We start from the raw sequence: 18,869 nt of genomic DNA, 5'->3' as shown, positions 1-18,869 counted from the left end.
CAAATAAGACAAGACAGATCAAAAGACAGAAAAACCTGCACACAAAGCACGTTGGAGAAGATTGCATTGGTTCTCAGCTGTATATAAAGTAAAAGTTGGCTGATATAGTGCTCCATCCCTGCCTGTTGGGAATGCTCAAGGTGCTTCACAGTAGGTGGTGTAAAATCAAAATAAGCTGATGACTTAACAGAATGACGTAGGTTGTGCAACTGTGTACTCCATGCTAAAGTGTGGCATGTACAGACAGCATAACTATTGGTCTAAAAGTTTTCGTCATTTTTTTTCACTCAGTATAAATAAAGCATGCAATATGGGTATCGGAGCTGTAATTTCTATTTTTCATTGGAATGGTGCTTTCATAAAACATTCTGTAAACTCCATTCTTAATGGCCCAAATTCTCCAACATGACATAATATAATCACATTGTTGAAAGGCTACCATTAGGATAAAATTAAGAGAAAATTCTATTTCAAAAGCTACAGGCTGTATCGATCTCTTCAGTGGTAACTTAAGTTTTCTTACCAAAATACAAAAAACAAAAAAAAAACCCAACAAAGACAAGCAAACAAAAATTGTGCAGAGTGCATATTTGCTTATATTTGAAACTAATCTTTGCTGACTTTTGTGAATTGCTGCCAAAAGCTGTTTGAATACAAAGTGGCAGTCAGCATTAATGCCTTTGCTTTGTGTGCTGCAACAGATTTAATAAATAATATGAAGTGTTGGTTTGCCTGTTTTTATGTGCTGTGACAGATTTATGATTCAGTTATAACATCGTAGAGTGTTTGTGAATCCTTTTCTGCCTCAAAGTGAATACAAGATTTTAACTTTGGGTGGCAGAAATAATTTTCCATTGAGGGACATGTGTACATAATATACAACACATTATGTAACTTGTTCTTTTAGAATAACAGATTGTGTGACCATGCATTAAACTATTTTTATTCCTCTTGATACAATTTTTTCTATGAATTCTGGGGCGATAAGCTATGAGAACATGGAAGCATTTCTTCCTTTCTTCCAATACAAATGCAAAGTTTTCTTGTTGTTTATTGATGCAGCCACAAGAGCAGACATATCCCAGTTTGAAAATTAAATACACAGCAGAACATGGCTTGTTAAAAACAACAAAAAAAGTTCTTTAATAATAAAAATATGTACATAATTACCTATTTACAGGGAGAAATAGCAAACAGTTCCCAAGTCAAAAACATATGCAAGCAAAAGGAAATGGGATCGTAGTATTTGACAACCACCACTCACACTCTCCACTTACATTCTTGTGAGTAGTTGCTGTATTCTTGCTGCAGATACTGCCTTTTATTTTTTTTTCCCTATATAATGATACAAAAACAATGGTTTGTGAAATATTCTTCCCTGAAGAATTTAGCTCAGCATATTTTTAGCAATCATTTGAAATGCCTCATAGGTGACAGAGGGGAGCTAATGGCACACTTGTTTGTAACAGAAGTTTTAAAGGTTGACCTAAGTCAAAATTGCTGGCAAGTTAAGAGACAAAAAAAGTTTTATTAATTTTGCACTAATACATCAAATTTATTAGAAGCAGCATACTATGGGCTGGCTAGGTTCTGAAACTCCTGAAAGATGCAGCCAATCTGATAACCAAGTGCATGCTTCTAAGATACTACCATAACAAGTCCTGAAGAAAATGAGTTCTTTTCCAAAACAGAATTATTAAGTTTAAAGACTTGTAGAACATGGAATAAAAACATTTGCTCAGATTTGAGGAGTCACTATTTACAATCAACTGAATCCATTCATGTGAAAAAAATTTAGCACCTTGGTTAAACGTTTTTAATTATACTTATCAAATATGTAATAGGGGACTGGGTCTTCATAACATGAAGGGACAGGAATGGTACCATCAAATGTTCAAGTGTAAATAATACAATAACACCATTTGCTCGCTATGAATGAAACATATAGAACGGAGGATAATATCAACAACTTACAAATCAAACAGTAAATATTATCTTGAGCACTGTTGGATATTTATGTTTTTATGAGTGATACCTAGTTCCTGCTTGAATGCATGCAAGAATCACAGATTCTGACACAACTGCTTTGCTATTTGTTCCTTGGTCAAACTGGTGCTGAAATTTCCTGCCCTAAAATGTTAGCATGACAGTGACCTTTCCTCTTGTATGCCAAATGAAAAGAACAGTATCTACCTACACAATCATGTAATCCTCTTGGCATCTTTTTTCAAAATGTTTAAGAATCTTGAGGATGAGGGGTAGGGGTGGAAACAGACACCAAAGACTGCCAAGAGAAGATTTACTAAAGACTTCTGCTTAAAATTTTCATAAAACTGCAGTCACAAAATACCTCACTATCACAAATACCCATCTATAAACAGCGAGAACAGAACAGACATGGAAGTTTAATTTCAAGTAATGTCTTGACCAACATTTCTGTGACTTTATCTCAAGCACATCCAAAACAGCAAAACATCCTGTTTGATACTGAATTTGTATCAAAGTGGAATCAGTGGAAAGTTGTAGTATGGAGGTGGATTAAACAACAGCATTGTGAAATATGTAATTGGGTGTTGCACACCTCATTGATTGGCCTTCAACTCTGTAAAGCTATGTTAGCTAAAACTAAATATACTAAAGCAAACGTTGGACTGGCCTGCCAGATTTTTTCTTTTGGTCATGCTCTCTGTTGCTTTTAATTTCTGTCACAAATGTCAACACATGATGGAAACATCACATTGCTACTAAGTAAATAACAGTAACTTTCTTTGCTGTCTGCTAGCAACACTTGTTGTTCTTTTAACTGGGTAATACAATGCATCAAACTCAATGTAAATGATGATGCGATGGCTTAAAGTAACAAAGTTCCTGCCACATATACTCCATAGTTTCACTTTTCTTAAATACTTCTATATCATACTTAGTTTATCGATGCAAGTGTCAATAACAAAACAAAGAAAAGAGTTTCATTCAATGGTTGTTAAGGCTTCATCCTTGCTGTGTTGCAAAAATTGCACTTTGTATTAACTTACATGCACATTTCATTAACTTGTTTTTGAGGTGGACAACACATTTTAGCAATGTACGTTCACATATTATTTGCTTTTCAGTTCCCTCCCCTAACCCGTTGTAAAACAGTCCCACTTACTATGAATATTCAATGAGTGAGCAGAAAAGAAAGCATATGCCTCATGCTACAATATAATTCAGTTAAAGCCTACATCAACCATTACAATAGAGAACAAATCAACCAACCAACAATCCAGTTAATCTTGCAAATTTTCATGTTGGCACTTCCCAACAAGTAGTTTGTAATGCAGATTTATAGTGGCATTTACGGAGAAAGCATGTGTCAAAAGTTCTTCTCAATCTTCCCTCCTATTATGCCAGCACCTGTGTAAACTCATCCAGTTGTGCTTTGATATCTATCAATGTTTCCTGTACTCTGGTGGACGGCAACAGCCATAAGTTATTCATGACTTTTCCAGCCTCGCCAGCTCCCAAAGCTAGTATGAGTAAACAGATTATAAGGCTCTAGCACTGAATTAAGGGTAATAAAGTGTTGATATGGACATGTGTTTACATGCTGCAGAATTCCCCTAAATGCAACACAGATTGCAAACCCTCCTTATAAGTATAATGTAAAATAAATATTACACACAAGTGTTCTCTGATGATTCTTTTAAAAAAAAAAAAAGCAATCATTGCTTCCCACATGCTTGCATACATTAGCACACCATCACAAATAAAAACCACAAACTTACAGCCTACACAGTACCCCACACCCTCTCTGTTGGACTTCCTACACATAACAATAATAAACAATAAAAAAAAAACTATAAAAAAACTGATAATGGCTGCTTTAGTTGACCTATATCACCAGATTGCTTTCTTTTGGGTAGCTTTTTGCATGCTGACACAGTTGTCCCTGCTAAGAATAGTCTGATCATATGGCATCCAAGGAAGACGGCAGTAGGGCACCACTAGTCACCAGGATCTGGTGACCTCTTTGCAGGTTATACATCAGCAAGTAAAGTTTCAGTCAGCCTCATCTGTTACTCCATTTTTGACATCTCAAACTTGGTGGTCATTATTTCTTCATCAGAATCCAGAAGACTTGGCAATGCTCTGAAAATGTGAATTATTTGTTTGACATAGTAAACACAATGAATAAACAAGAAGTATAACAAAGAATTAGGAAAACAACTGAAATGACTGAACACGCATAGAAAAGATACAAACCGAAGTGGATTGTGCACAGCTCCAGAAAATCAGCACTAGTAAAAATATTCTTGAATGCAACAGTACATAAAGGAAAATAAACTTTTAATCATATCCCAATCTGGCTAATCCAACAACCATTTCTATAATTCATCAGTTATGTAGCTCCTCAATATAGAACTTTTGCAAGTTAATGAAGAGAAGAAAATTTGGAAATGTGAATATCTTAAAAAAATAAAAAATAAGGGGGGTTGGGGTTGTTGGTAGAGCAGTAAATATAAAGGGACAACTTATATTAACTCACTTGTCTGCTACTGAAGATGGAATATGTTCTTCCACCCACTTGAGGTCATCCTCCTGATAATGAGGAAAAAAAAAAATTCAGTTAAAAGGTAGTGATTTATATTTCAGAGGATTCAATATTTGTGCTCAATGCCTAATATGGAAAATTAATTTTACCATTTACAAGCAGCCATGTTTACTCATGTCGTAAAGTTTATTGGGCTCGCTTATCTGCTCCATTTCATTAGGTACCGGCACACACACCTTCCTAGTCGAAAGTTGGGTGATTGTGCAAAAATTGGTCCTTTTTAATACAATTCATTTCATGGAATATCAGGAGCAGAAATATCAATTTCAAATCACAATAAGGAAAACTTTTTCCCATGTGTTCAGAGTCCATGTCTTTGTTTTATGTGACGTGGAGAACAATATGTATTTTGTGGGGATAAATGGTACCCAACACAAAAATCAGAAAGCCACGAAGTAACCATTTTCTGTGCGCAATGTAATGCGCTTTGATGGCTGGGTCAGAATCAGAGCTTGCTTGCATTCAGTTTTTTGCAATGGATGTTGATGCATGCATATTGAATTAAATCAGCAAAGATTGATGGCTATGACTGTATTTTTTAATGAACTTGAACAGTTCTAAAGCACAATAAAAGATGACGCAAAATACCTGTCAACTTTGTCATTTTCCACTTCAAAATTGATGATTTTGTAATATTGGAAGCTGGACATTTCACAAAAGAGACCTTAAAAGTTTGTAGAAAAAATTAGAACTGTATATAGTGGTTACTTTGAAAAAATATGCTTTAGGTGCATTTAGTAAATTACTATTTGAAATGGAGTACTTGAAATATGATGTCTTCATGCAAAATGACCAAGTGCAAAACTTTTCTTTCCAAATTTGGATGTTTTTTCCAGTATGTCTTTTTTTGCAACTTAGTTTTTCAGTTACTTGAGTAGAAAATCAGAGACTTCTCATGCAAAGTCCTTGGGATCTTCTAAGATTTCATGATGCTACATATAAATAAATATAGCTGTGATGCAAATCCCGAACTTTAAACAGCAATATCTTCAAAATTAACGAAGATAGAGATGGTATTTTTTTCTTATATTTTCTAGTAATATCATTGAATGCAAAAAATATTCATTTAACAAAAAATTAATTTTGTGTGCCGATACCTAATTTTCTGACTACATGGTTTGCAGCAGGTTTTCAGAAGATTTTAATACATAGTAGATAAGGAAATCTCATTTCAGATTCCTGATTCTGTTTTAAAATAAATTTTTATTTTCATTTTCTTTGCAGATATGTAAACAAAGATGTAAGAAATTTACCATTTTCTTGCTATCACGTTGTTTAGGAGAACCATTTACTTGCTTTGTGCTCCGCATCTTCATGCCCTCTGAAGAGAATAAAAAAAGCATGAAAGGAAATTTGTTCTGTTAAATTTAAACATCTTGAGACATATGAAAAATTATAGCCTTTCCTCCACCAGCTGTATATCCCAAATGTCCTTTCTTCAAAGAGTAAGCACAGCAAAGCAGTGTTCTGTGGCCAAAATATGAAATGGCAATTGCACACATTTTAAGCTTTAATAACCAAACGGAATAAACTTTAAAGTCTTCGAATTAAAAAAAAAACAACCCAAAACAAGCAATTATCTCAGACTCACCAAAAGCATCATTAAGCACAGAATCATCTTCATCTTCATCATCTGCTGCATCCAACAGTGGGGAGAAAGCATATCTAAAGAAGGCATAAAAGGTCTGTTAGTAAATTATTTAAAAAAATATGTTAAGCATGTCATCTAGATCCTCATACTCTTAGCAAACTGATTTTGAAGTCCAAACTAAGTTCCTCTAGTCTGGAATTTCCATCCTCTAGTATTCTACAATATTGACAATTGCTAAATGATAACTGAGGATCCAGAATGAGTAATACAGCATACACATCTATAAACTGACGGAGAGCATATTCTAAATGTAGAAAGGTAATGAATTAATCATCATGAAATCTGTGGACAATTTTTAATATATCCGTGACCAAAAATCCAAGGCTCTTTTTACTACAAATAAATAAAGGAAATCTACAATGCAGCTTGGGTATCCACCTTTGATTGTTAGCAGTTGGTCGCCACAGCAACATGATGATAAACAACAGAAGCACGAAAAGAACATGCCAAAATGCTTCATCCACCCACATCTGTTTCCAGTCCTACCACAAAGATTAACATAAAAAATATCAGTGAAAGGACTATGCAAAGAAGCAAGGCCAATTTCTAATTATTTTTGTGAGAAGACTTGATTGAGTTCCTCTTTAAGGAGCTATTCATCAAAACTCATAGCAATCACAATACATCAAAAGACGTGATTATTTATATTATCTATAATGTGCTGTGTGTTTCCTCACTCGTATTTGAGAAAGAAATAGCACAGGTGCATTAAGCTATAAACTGTTCTACATAAAAAAATGTTTCTGAAACAATGGGTATTCAGCTGATACCTGCAGATAATACAGATTACCTTCATACAGTTTCCATTTGTTCGCTGTGTCATAAACCAGATGATATAGCCCACTGATGCTAAAAGGAGAAAAAGTGAAAATTCGTATTATTTTAAACATAAAAGGAAGAGCTTGCTAACAGCAGTAACCAACACCTGCAGCATCACAGAGCAGCAAGCCACTACACACATCCATCTTAACCCTTTCCTTTTATCACCCCTTTACTCAACATACCCCATGTTCCGCTCTTCCACAGTGCTAAATCACCATTCGTTAGAGGAACTCTTCCCACTGGACTATGACCAGAAGAACACAGCAAAAACAAAAACAAAAAAAACCAAACACACACAACCACCACCTGAATGTGGGTCTCCTGTATACATGTTAATCATTTTAGGCTGTTTTTCTTTAACATGCTTTTTACCAAGTTTTTCTGCCCTTACTGCAATCATATGGAATCGACATGACGTCCATGAAATGACACTTAAAAGATAAATCAGTATTTACAAAACAAACCAACCAGCTTTAAAGAGTCAAGAGTAAACTGAAGTACATTCTGGCTGGCTATTTCTGTGGCAGACTGCATACATAGAGAATTATAAAGAGGTACATACCCAAGACAGCAAAGATGAGGGTGTTGGTGAAGTGACGATACAGAGAAAGCTTTACCACATTGCGACGCAGCCGCAATGTGCGCATGGTCTGTACTAAGCTAGTAAAGATGTGGCTAAGTCAAGGATTTACACAAAGACTATAAAGCATGTTTAAAATATTCTTGATGGATGCTTTACTTAAATAAAAGAAGGCAGATAGGTAACTTCTGAAGATATTTCAAGCTTCAATTTCACTCAATTTGTAGAGCCAATTATAGGGCCAAGTTTTTCCTTACAGTCCTAAACAAATTTATGTACAATAAGGATATCCACCAGCAAATTACTGCATCTACAACGGCGAGAGGAACTGCAGCCAAGAAATACTGGTTTTTGGTCTGAATGTCTGGCTGAAATAGAAACCAACAATATGAATCACCTGCAAAATACCTTAAATAAATTTAATGCAGAAATAGAAAAAACATTAATTTGCTCTAGTCTGAATTGAAAGTCAAAAGTCAGCTTATATTATCTATATATCTATATTATTATCTATATTAACCTCTAAACAATTTCATGTCCACTTCTGTCTAGTGCTAACAAAGATGTCAGAAAGATCATTACAAGGCATTAAAATCCGCAAAAGACACATTTTGTGATTATCAGTTCTGACTTCTATAGACAAAGGTACATAAAAAGCAATATGGAATACACGCAACCCTTTTTTTTTTTTTTCAACTTACAGAGGTAGCACGCATGCATCCTTCAATTGCTGCCAGAATAAAGTAGAGGGCTCCAACAAATAAAACTTTGTGGAAAGCTTGCCCAAGCCTTGGTCTATGCACGAAAGCAAACTACTTCAGACAGATCTGACTGGTATTACACACAGTTTAACAAAAGACACATCATTATTAAAACACTGCTTTATCCTTTCTGCCATAGCTTTTCAAGTCTTAATGAATCAAACTGAAAATCTGTGAACTAAAATACTTTTAAGTAAACAGGTAAAGATGAAGCCTAGTGGTAGTAGGATTTGGAAATATAAATGTTTCCTTATGTTTAGGGAATAGCACGTGTAAAAAGGAAAAAACCCAACTTTTTCTGCTGTCTTCACATGATAGAACAGTACATGTTTCTGATGGGTATGAAGACTTACCCAGTCTCAGGCAACAGCTGGAACTGTATTCATATCCATTAGTAAAACTCTGCTAAGTAGGGACCTACTCGTTAAGTTAATGGAAGACCTATGTCCCACTCCATAAACCACAAAGTAGGCAAAGTTACCTACAGATCAGTGTAGTGGGTATCCCACAAAAAGGTGCAATAATACATTGTTCTGTCAGAGAGTGAGACTGGAAGACTACAATTACTAAGACAATACTTAAAGAAAAAAAAAAAAAGCTGCAGAAAGCCAAATGTATTTATTCTGACAAATAGATTTTCCTTAAGAAAGCATTAGATGGAAAAAACAAAATTTATTTTAATTCAAAAACAAAATGACCAAAAGAAATAAAATAGGTTACCATGTCAACTGTGATATTAGAAAAGTTATTGGAAGCTGCTGTATCCTCTGGCAGCATGTTGAATATGCTTTACAAATATGCATTTAGGTGTCTAGCCATCAACTTTCTGCTCCTATGACACACTTATCACTAGACTATGAAGCCTCCCTGGTTTCTAAATAACTATAAAGTTTAAAACAAAAATAAAAACAAAATACAGAAAAAAAACACCTGAAGAAAATAGCACTTACTTGACTATGCCAAATCCTAAGCTGACAATGATGACCAGCATTCGTGCCAGAGTTCGCTTCAGGCACGACACAAGCTCTGCAAAGATAACTGCCCCACGCACTGCAAGAAGGTGCATTAAATGAAGCTGAAGAGCAGTGACATTAGCAAAACTATTATTGTGATACAGTAAAACATTCCTATTAAGACTCGCTTCCATCAAAATGGGGTTGTAACTGAGAGGTGACATAGCAGGAAGATCAACCAGTCTGTTTTCATTCCATAACCCATGACTTTAAACACCTATCAAGTTCATTTATTTAAGTGTTGAAATAATACTATTAAACAACCATATCATGATGCTTTTTTGTCCTTTTTGCTTTTACTTAGTCATGCATTGGTAGGCTTTACTGAAGAATTATAGGGGAACTAGATCTACAGGTAAGACCAATCGATACACATATACTATGGCAGACAAAGATGCTATTAACAGGGTTCCCAGGGTTCAGGGATGGTGCCAAGTAAGAAACTTATAAGGACCTTTTATGCATTTGTAAGGACCTAAGTGACAGTCATCAATGCTTAAGTTTTTCTCATATACGGTTGGAAAGAGGTATTATTTATGAATCTTTGGTCTTCTCTATGTTCTGAAATACCTGTATTACTATTCTAGTAATAAATAATCAAAGAGTTAATTTTGATGCCTATCTGCCATATATAGATAACTGAAAAAGTCTCTTTAGCGCGCTGATCACATGCACAGTTAATGTTCCAAGTTTTCTAGAAATCTAAGTAATAATAATTGCAAGACCTGAAAGCCATTCTTTGGTGTAATTTGATTACGAAAGTAATCAGTAACACAAGCGCATGTATCTTCCAGAAATATTTTCATGCGCTTCTTGTGTCTATCAGTAAGCATGTATATATTTGAATACAATGTACTTCAGCCATCTCTAGTGTACTAGGCTTTGATGGCTTTGTTTTCCATTTGTCTTAAATATGAATAGATCCATTTTCAAAGTAAGAAAAAAAATCAATATACATACCTGAAACACCAGTGTTGTTAATATTTTCATATTCAGCAAAAAACACTGCCTTTTCCAGCATACCTGAAACAGAAATAGCCACCAAACTTGAACATTCTATTTCAATAAGAGTTCAGCATCTGGCATGGTCTTGAAATGTATCAAACATCTCTCCAATCTAGATGTTCCTACACTTTCATGGCTGACATGTAGACACCATCATGATCTTTAACATCTATATTTTTAATACTGCAAACACACAGGAGACAGTGGGACAGACAATTCAAACCCCTCAGAGCAAAGAATTTAACTATTTTAAAAGTACTCATTTTCTGGCTAAATGGCTTGCATAAAGGTTACACAGCTAATTAGATTTCCATGCAAAAATATTTTTAGGGAAAAACTGAAATAAAGCAAAACCTGAAAATAATACTGAGCTCAAGTCATCTGCATACCAAAGCAATCAAACTAGCTTAAATTAAATAAAAAATTTTTTTAAAATAGTACACAACCCTAGCCAGCAAAGCTGGAACATCAACACCTTGGAAAGAAAAGCACAAAACTTTTATCACCAACAGTTACTTACCGAGCACAATAACTCCTCCAATCCAAAACTGCACTCTCAGAAGGTCTCGCCAATTGCAGGCAAGAAGCACAAGCCAGACCAGGCCATAGACCATGTACAGCAGCCCCAACACACCATAGAATACTAGGAGGGGATAATCTACTGCCGAGATGTAGTTCCCATTACCCCACGTCATCCGTACTTCCACTATATCATACACAAAAGCAACAAATTTACACATCAAACAAATAATCACAATATGCAGCTGTTTTTAGTAATTCTAGGTGCTATACATTAAACTGTTTATTTTCAGCTCTAAAATATGTCAGGAACCATAGCCAAAAGTTTTTTCAAGTTATTATTCTAAAGCTCAAGTAATTTAATTAAATAATCACCAAGGGCATTAAATTGTGCTCCTTTTGGTTCTGGAGTAAGCTTGATAACAAAAAGATAGTTGCCATCAATCCATGTTCTCCCTACAACTGGATGGTCCAACTGAAAAAAAATAAAAATGAGGTTCATTCTTATTCTTATCTTCTCCCAAAGGAAATAAATTTTTGTGTGTTTGTTGTAAACACACTGAAGAAAACTAGCTAACAAGTATAATAATATTCTTTTATCACACTAAATTAACTCCACTAATGTATAAACCCCTTTTCTAACAGACCAAGAAGTTTATACATAAACGGAACAATTGTTTCCATTTTTTAAAAATGTAAATAAAAAAAAAGGTAACATACAGGGAAAAAACCCAACAACAAAACTTACATTGGCACCAGATTTCAGGAGCTGTGCCTGCAAAAATTAACACTGATGAATTGTCGGTTATATTCATGTGAAGAAATGTCTGTAATTTCTTGAACACTTTTATGTCTTAAAGGCCAGACTTTCACTGTCTAGAAGGAAAGAATGGATTCAATCCAGTGAGGATACTTCTCAAGCCAGATAGAAGCAATAACCACAGAATGACCATGAATAGAAGACTAACCACTAGGGTTGCCAGCACTGTATACTCTTCTTACCTCCCTCCTTTGGGTCGAACTATTCTTTCCCACCATAAGCTAAAAGTTTGGCCTTAAATACATCACCATTTTCTGACTTTCAACAAGAAAAAATGAAAAGAAACACTTGAAGTGAGAGTGAATTTTACATTTAAAAGGTATGTTCCATATGATGCATGTAAAGAAATCCATAGACATCAACTGTGAGACTGTCATTTATAACATGACAAATATGGAGAGATGTCTAAGCAGTTTACCTCCACTTTTTTCTCCTCAGGCTTTGTGTCTGCTGCTCGTTTCACAGTCTTTGCTGCTTTTTCTTGCTTTGCACCCTTCACTTGTTCTGAATTGTCTTTCACAAGGGGCTGTGGAGAGGTGCTTGCTGGTGGAGAACTTGCAGTTGACAGACTGCCAGCAGGTCGTTGTGTAGTTTTTCCCCTTTCTTTGTCTAGTAAAGCACCACCCACAGATTCTTGGCTTTCTAAGTCATATTCATTGTCCTTTTGTGACAGCGCTTCAGAATCCTGTTTGTCAACATGTCTCTTACTGTTAAATCATAGATTTGTAACAATAATATACATGAATCTCATGACTTACATGTGTTAAGATTTGCAAGTAATGCATTGTAAACAGATAAATATATTAAAAAGATGCAGAAAATTTTGCTTGCTCTACTGTGCACTTCTGTGTTTAGTTTCTTCTCCTCAGTGCCTGAGGCAGTGAGAACTATACAGTTGATAATGAAACCCCAGTTTCCAGCAAATGTGCAGATTTTTACAGCTGCTAAATTCACTGCTTGTGAAGTATAAACCCTAAGTGAATATTCTACATTTACGCATTTACATTTGAACAGATTCATTTATGGACAACTACACTAGCCTGCTTGCATACACCTGTATTTATATATTTTTACTTACAATCCCATGTCATTTTCATATACATGCCAAAGCTACTACCTGTGAGAAACTGGAAACATTCAGTCTGACAGGCACATCATGTCCATGGTCCTATGAAGAAAAAAACAAAAACAAAAACAAACCGACATCTAAAGCAACATTACATGGCAAAAATATTTTTATCAATCCTTATAAGCTATAGTTAACTTCTCCATACGATTACTGCACTGAAAACTTGATTTGAATATAACTAGGAAAAAATGTTTCCAGCAACAAAATAATACACTAAACACAAGAATAAACATCGAAACAAATCTTGCATTTGTACATTTTTTAATGCAAAATATTATGCGAAAGAATGTAAGCACATACATGCACACATTTATGGAAATTTACTCACAGGTAGCTGGAATGGATGTGGTTGACACTGCTGCTGGGTACTGTTTTTTAAGACACTTACAGCATCTAATGGTTTATCAAAGTCCAGGAATGGACGATTCACATAAAGGGCAATGTTCTCCTGCAAATAAATATTAAAAATATATATTAAAAATCCTGCAAATATATATCAAACCAGATTAACAGTAAATCTATTTCTCTTTCTATTAGTTTCTAAATCATTAGAATTTTTGCTGTTTTTGTAGTTCCTATGTTGTTTTTAAGTATCAACAATACTTATAAGAGAACCTCAGTGAAAGAAATAAGACCAAGCTGCTTAAACATTTTCTAAAACAACATTTAAAGCAGGAATAAAAATTGTGCACCAGTATCAACAGACAATATAGATATACACACAAAGTTAGAAGCACCAAATAAACCAAAGCAGGCAAAATTAGAAATACTAAGTAAATATTCCAACATATAATTGCTGAGATGTCAGTGGGGTCCAATTAAAATACCATAAGTGATGATGAAAGTACCATTATGGCAACATTCATGTAACAGTATACTATGGTAGGCATATTTCTTCCATTTGAATAAAAAATATAGATCTCTGGAATCAGTATATGGTTGGAAGCCAATTTCATGTTCTTCCTATGTTCAAAAATATAAATCATTTGTTGAAGAACAGAATGATGGAAGTTAAAATCTTAGGCAAGAGATCTTGGAAATATGACATAGTAGACAGAGATTTTCTATCCCATCGTACAGATTTTAAAGGTCACTTCTGTTAAACATGATCTGCTGTTGTCTAGCACATTTTCAGTGAACATTTGAAATTCACTCCTTGTATTTATTTATAAACTTGCCATTAAAAGATAAATTAAAGCACTGCTAGCAATAAGAAAAAGATTAACAAAAAAAAAAAAAACCAATTCAAAGTTAATATGTACACACTGAAATATATCGTCATGAAAGTGCACATACAGTATTTGACAGATATTTTATAAACTAGACGATCATGCAAACCAAATCTCTTCTCTGTATGTAATTATCTCCCCTGAATCCAAGTATTATCTAGTTTTTGATAAGGTTAAATTCCGTGCAAGACAGTTTTTCAAAATCTGGGTAAATAAGATGCCTTACCCCTAACTCCTTCTCTCAAGATACAAAATACAAACAATATGCACAGAGAGAGGTCAAACTCATCATGTTATATCTACATACCTTCTAGTTAACATATACAATTCAAATCTCTGTATTGTTAACCTCATTTTGGGGCATAGTAATGTTTATTGTCATGAATCTTAAAAATGGAAGAAGAAGATTGCGAAAGATGAGCGATCAATCCTTAACTCACCTTTAATTTATCATCATATTGAAAAGAAACGGTACAAGATGCAGTTCGAAGCACCCAAGAGAAAGTCATGTTGAAATCTTCTTTCTCACATGGTAATGAAACTGACAACATAGCAAAATCCAAAGATTTAAGATGATGTCTGTCAAGCTCAACAATTATAAACAGATTGTAATATCACCATGTGGCACAACACGGTAAATCTTGAATCTATATACAATGGCATTTAATAATTTCCCAGATGAGATGAAGCTAGTTACCCTGGAATGCACAAAAAAAAAAAACCCTTTAGAATGAACTAAACAAGATAGATGGACAAAACAGACACGTAAGAAAAGTACAAATCAACGATTCTATCTAAAAAGTGCATTTTTTAAATAAGTTTAAAAGGTATGAGGCCTGTCTACAAGATTACAGAGTTATGCAGACTATGGCAGTAGACTTTAAATAGTCACACAAAAAGTAGAAACAAATAAACATTACTCAAGGTGATAACTAATGCTGCGTTTCACAGATACAGGCTTCTGCAGCTTGATGCTTTTTCTGTGACCTTTTGGCCATACAAAAAGAAGTGTTGTATTTCCAAAACTTCTTTAAGTCATTTTACTTACACATATGCAGCCACAGAGTTTAGGCTATATAGTGTATGCATGCAAAAGCGTTAGAATAAATAGATTATGTTATTATCTGATGTTTTTTTACTGTGCAAATGTTGTGGAGCTGGGGGGTGGGGGGGAGGGTTGCATATTATGTACATCTGGATGATCTTCACAAAATCTGGCAGGATTATTCATTTCATCTACAGGTAGATTGAATTCTACAAGCATGTTTATTTTTTACAGTTTTGTATCCATTACACGTTTCTGTTGGTTCCAAATAATAAAAAATGCTAGACTACAGAAATATTGATGTACATCTTCTGTGAGGCAAGGGAAAGAGAAAGAGGTAGTAGGGATGCAAACAGCAAGTGAGAATAACAGTTTCACAGAGTGAGAAAAAGGGATTAGGTGGCCAGAGTGCCTGGCAACACAATAATTATATCCTCTTTCATTCAAAAAGTCATGTCTACTAAACATGAACTGTGAGCCGGTCAAGTTAGAGGACAATAAGATAATGAGTCTTTCATCATACCATCACTATGCATGAATTAGTTTGTCTCAAACAAAGTCATTAATTGTAATTGGACAATAAAATTACAGCTGGAAGAATTATCAGGAAAAGGTAACTTGGACAAAGTCAGGTACCCTGGCTAATCTTGTAATAAGCTAGACATTGTTTATATTATGATGAGATTTGTCACTGCCGTCAAACATCAATGACAAACTTTTGCATGCATAAAAAGATAACATTAAGTTTAAAGGCAAAGATAATATTAAAAAATGCAACTACTATGAACGTTTTCTACCCCAATATATTTTTATCTGATCTATATTCTTCGCATCTGGAAACCTCTTGCATTTTGTGAATAGGAAAACCTGGGTATTATTATAATCCTATTATCAGTAAATATCTCTTATTGCACATACCTGACACTGTAATCTGACTGTGAGCAAACATGTGCTTTTGAAGAAATACATAGGGGCTGTCCTGCCACAAAAATAAAATAAAATCTCTCAATATATATACGCACACACAAGCTGGATACAAAATAAACATTTAAATGTTAACATTAAAAGAAACTTCAAAGTGTTAACTTCTTGTGAATTCATTACAACTAAGGGACTGAAATGAAAATTTTGCATTACCATCTATACAAAAGTTATTTAAAGCATGCTTTTCTTATTTACACTCTCTCTGCACATGCTTGTATGTGCACACACAGAAAAACACACATTCGTGCTTATAATAATGATGTTAAAATGGGACATAGCAATGTCAGAAACAAATTGAGAAAAATCAGCATTTTCTGGAGAAACATATCTATACTCATGCACTAACAATATAACTGAGAAAAATGAGTAACAACATTCACGGCACATCTGGGCACAAAATGGCTTTTTAAGTTTGTTGTAGAATACAGTAAAAACCATTTTACATCAGTTGTGTAGTCTTTCCTCGCTCGTTTATACTGGTGCAAATCGATCAAAAATGTCTACATTTTTCCTCTTCGAGAACTTTAAGAATGATAGGTTGTTGAAAAATAAAACACTTCTATGAATGTACATTTTAATTTTGCTTTTTCATCTTGGTGACCCTTTGAATACTTGGACCATTAAGTGAATCTCACTGCGCGTGTTGTCACAAAGCAGAAATTAGTCATTAAAAAAAATCGGAAATTCGTAGTATAATTAATTAAATCATGAAACATAAATGGAGGACTACCTGCCGAACATCTATACTCCAGTGGCCTTCTTCTGGAACTGCTGAAACGCCGACAACAGACAGGAAAATAAATATTACAACTGTCGCCATTTTGCTTTTGACAACACGCAGAGACGGACCGCACTTACGCAGTCTCGTGTCAGTGAGTGGTCCTGAAACAAACTGAAACACATTTCTTTCTGGCTATTTTCGGTAAAAGAAATCATTAGTTGATATGATTGAGTTTTTCTAGCTGGCAGCAAGGTTTATAGCAGAGGTATTTGTTGTAGGAAGCGGGTCTGCGGCACTGAACGTGACGTCAGGACTCTCAGTATTGATCATGGCGCAAGCTGTTCGTCGACGTGCATGACATTATCACTTTGTTTGGATTCAATAGAAACATTGCTTGTTTCCTCCTGACAGTCCAACTTTAACAACATACAGATACAAGCAATGCGGAACACCTAGACTAAGTGCGCATCTCAATTATGTGGTAGAGGCTGGCTAAGATGCCAGCTGAAGGCGGACGGGATTGGCGCGCTGCTTTGTTTTGGGTCCAGCATAGCCAGCGCTGCCGGGTACCCATGGCACTACCCTTCTTTCAAGCTGCTCTCTTCTTTCCTTCTCCCAACAACCCAGTGGCGTGGGAACCAGGGGGGCAGCGGGGGCAGCCCCACCCAAGGAAAATACAGGGGGGGCAGGAATATCCTTTTGCCCCCCCCCAATATTTGAGACGTAATTCCTCACCCTCTCTTTCTCTGATCCTCTCAAGCATGCACGAAGACATTTTTGTTTTCTACATACACACGCTATATCAATACATGAATACCATTCGATGTTTTTTTCCTTATTGCTATTAGTGTTGTTTTTATTATTCACATGCATCACACATAAAGCACACGCACGCACACACACACGCTAACGCTGAATGAAGCACGCGCGGGCCGTTGCCCAATGTCTTGCTATATTTAGCCCGCGACATATTGAGTGATGACTTTCAGATGGATGTAATCGTGTTAATCTTTGAGTCATCGTGCTTGTCGTAATGACAACAAATCATTCCCCACATCTGACGCTACTTCACGCCAAACAAAAGTCTGGCACGCATCCCTGGACATTACTCAGCAGCACAACATGGCCTCCTCAGGCAGACGGAGTGGACGACGGAATCGCAGCCCCGGATGTAATCAGTTTTGTTCCAAACGATTACTCAAAAAATCTGCACGACGGAAGCAATTAAATTTACCACGCTTACAGTATTCTTGTTATGTTTCCACTTCAACGCTTGTGGACGGTGGAGGCGCTGTTCTACAGTCAAGAGTGAAAAATGTGTTTCTTGCCGAGCAACAACCGTTTGGTAATATTGCCGAGACAAGAATGCTGCCAGCCTGGCGGTTACGAACCTTGGTCTTCTTGCTCTTCTTTTGATTCCTTGTGTGACAAATGTAATCAGTCAGTTAATGTAGACTGAAACATCCAGCTAGGCGTGGTAGAGTGGTCTTGTCCTCCACACAATTAAAGAATCACTGAGAGAAACCTCTGAAGATGTATAATTAACTTGATCCTAACAGAGAAATTTGCATGTTGGCCATTGTCATGAGAAACTCATCCATTAACTTGCCTTTCGAGCACGATTTATTATATGATCGTCACTACAAGAATGCTTTATGATCTCAAACCAAAGAGTGGGTACGTTTGCACCCTGTGAGGGGCTCCCATACCCAATCGAGAATCGTGCGCGACCTACTGACCGGAAATGATTTGTGTTTCGATGATCGTACATGTCAAGCTGCTTTTGGCCATTTCCCGTGTACCAAAGTTATTTTTCCTTGCAGGCTTCGCCATTACACTCATTTCAAACATGACAGTATTTTTTTACATAATGCGACATGGCACATTCCTTCCACACCAATGTCTCTGGCTGCTTCTCCATTGACGGACAAAGCTTATTAGTTAAATAACCAACTTGTTACTGCCAAACAAGTGGCAGTCCACAGACATTATCACACAA

At 35.5% G+C, this 18,869-nt stretch overlaps 1 protein-coding gene across 1 annotated transcript; it reads right to left on the bottom strand.

Annotated features, from left to right (window-relative positions):
* Positions 1 to 1,035: 1,035 nt before the first annotated feature.
* On the bottom strand, positions 1,036 to 17,109 carry LOC112570269 (transmembrane protein 87A-like). Its single transcript, XM_025248650.1, has 20 exons — positions 16,880 to 17,109; positions 16,084 to 16,144; positions 14,561 to 14,661; positions 13,220 to 13,339; positions 12,880 to 12,930; positions 12,181 to 12,447; positions 11,691 to 11,717; positions 11,318 to 11,417; positions 10,944 to 11,129; positions 10,379 to 10,441; positions 9,356 to 9,455; positions 8,346 to 8,439; positions 7,935 to 8,012; positions 7,627 to 7,735; positions 7,033 to 7,091; positions 6,621 to 6,724; positions 6,183 to 6,256; positions 5,845 to 5,912; positions 4,526 to 4,578; positions 1,036 to 4,128 (listed from the first exon to the last, which is right to left on the bottom strand). Exons 1-20 carry the CDS (start codon positions 16,967 to 16,969, stop codon positions 4,056 to 4,058), a joined length of 1,878 nt encoding a protein of 625 aa, XP_025104435.1. The 5' UTR covers positions 16,970 to 17,109; the 3' UTR covers positions 1,036 to 4,055.
* Positions 17,110 to 18,869: the final 1,760 nt, after the last annotated feature.

The sequence above is a fragment of the Pomacea canaliculata genome, linkage group LG8 (assembly GCF_003073045.1).
Source record: "Pomacea canaliculata isolate SZHN2017 linkage group LG8, ASM307304v1, whole genome shotgun sequence".
NCBI classification, from domain to species: Eukaryota; Metazoa; Mollusca; class Gastropoda; order Architaenioglossa; family Ampullariidae; genus Pomacea; species Pomacea canaliculata.
The sequence above is the reverse complement of the archived record's forward strand: the minus strand, read 5'-3'. Positions and strand labels throughout refer to the sequence as shown.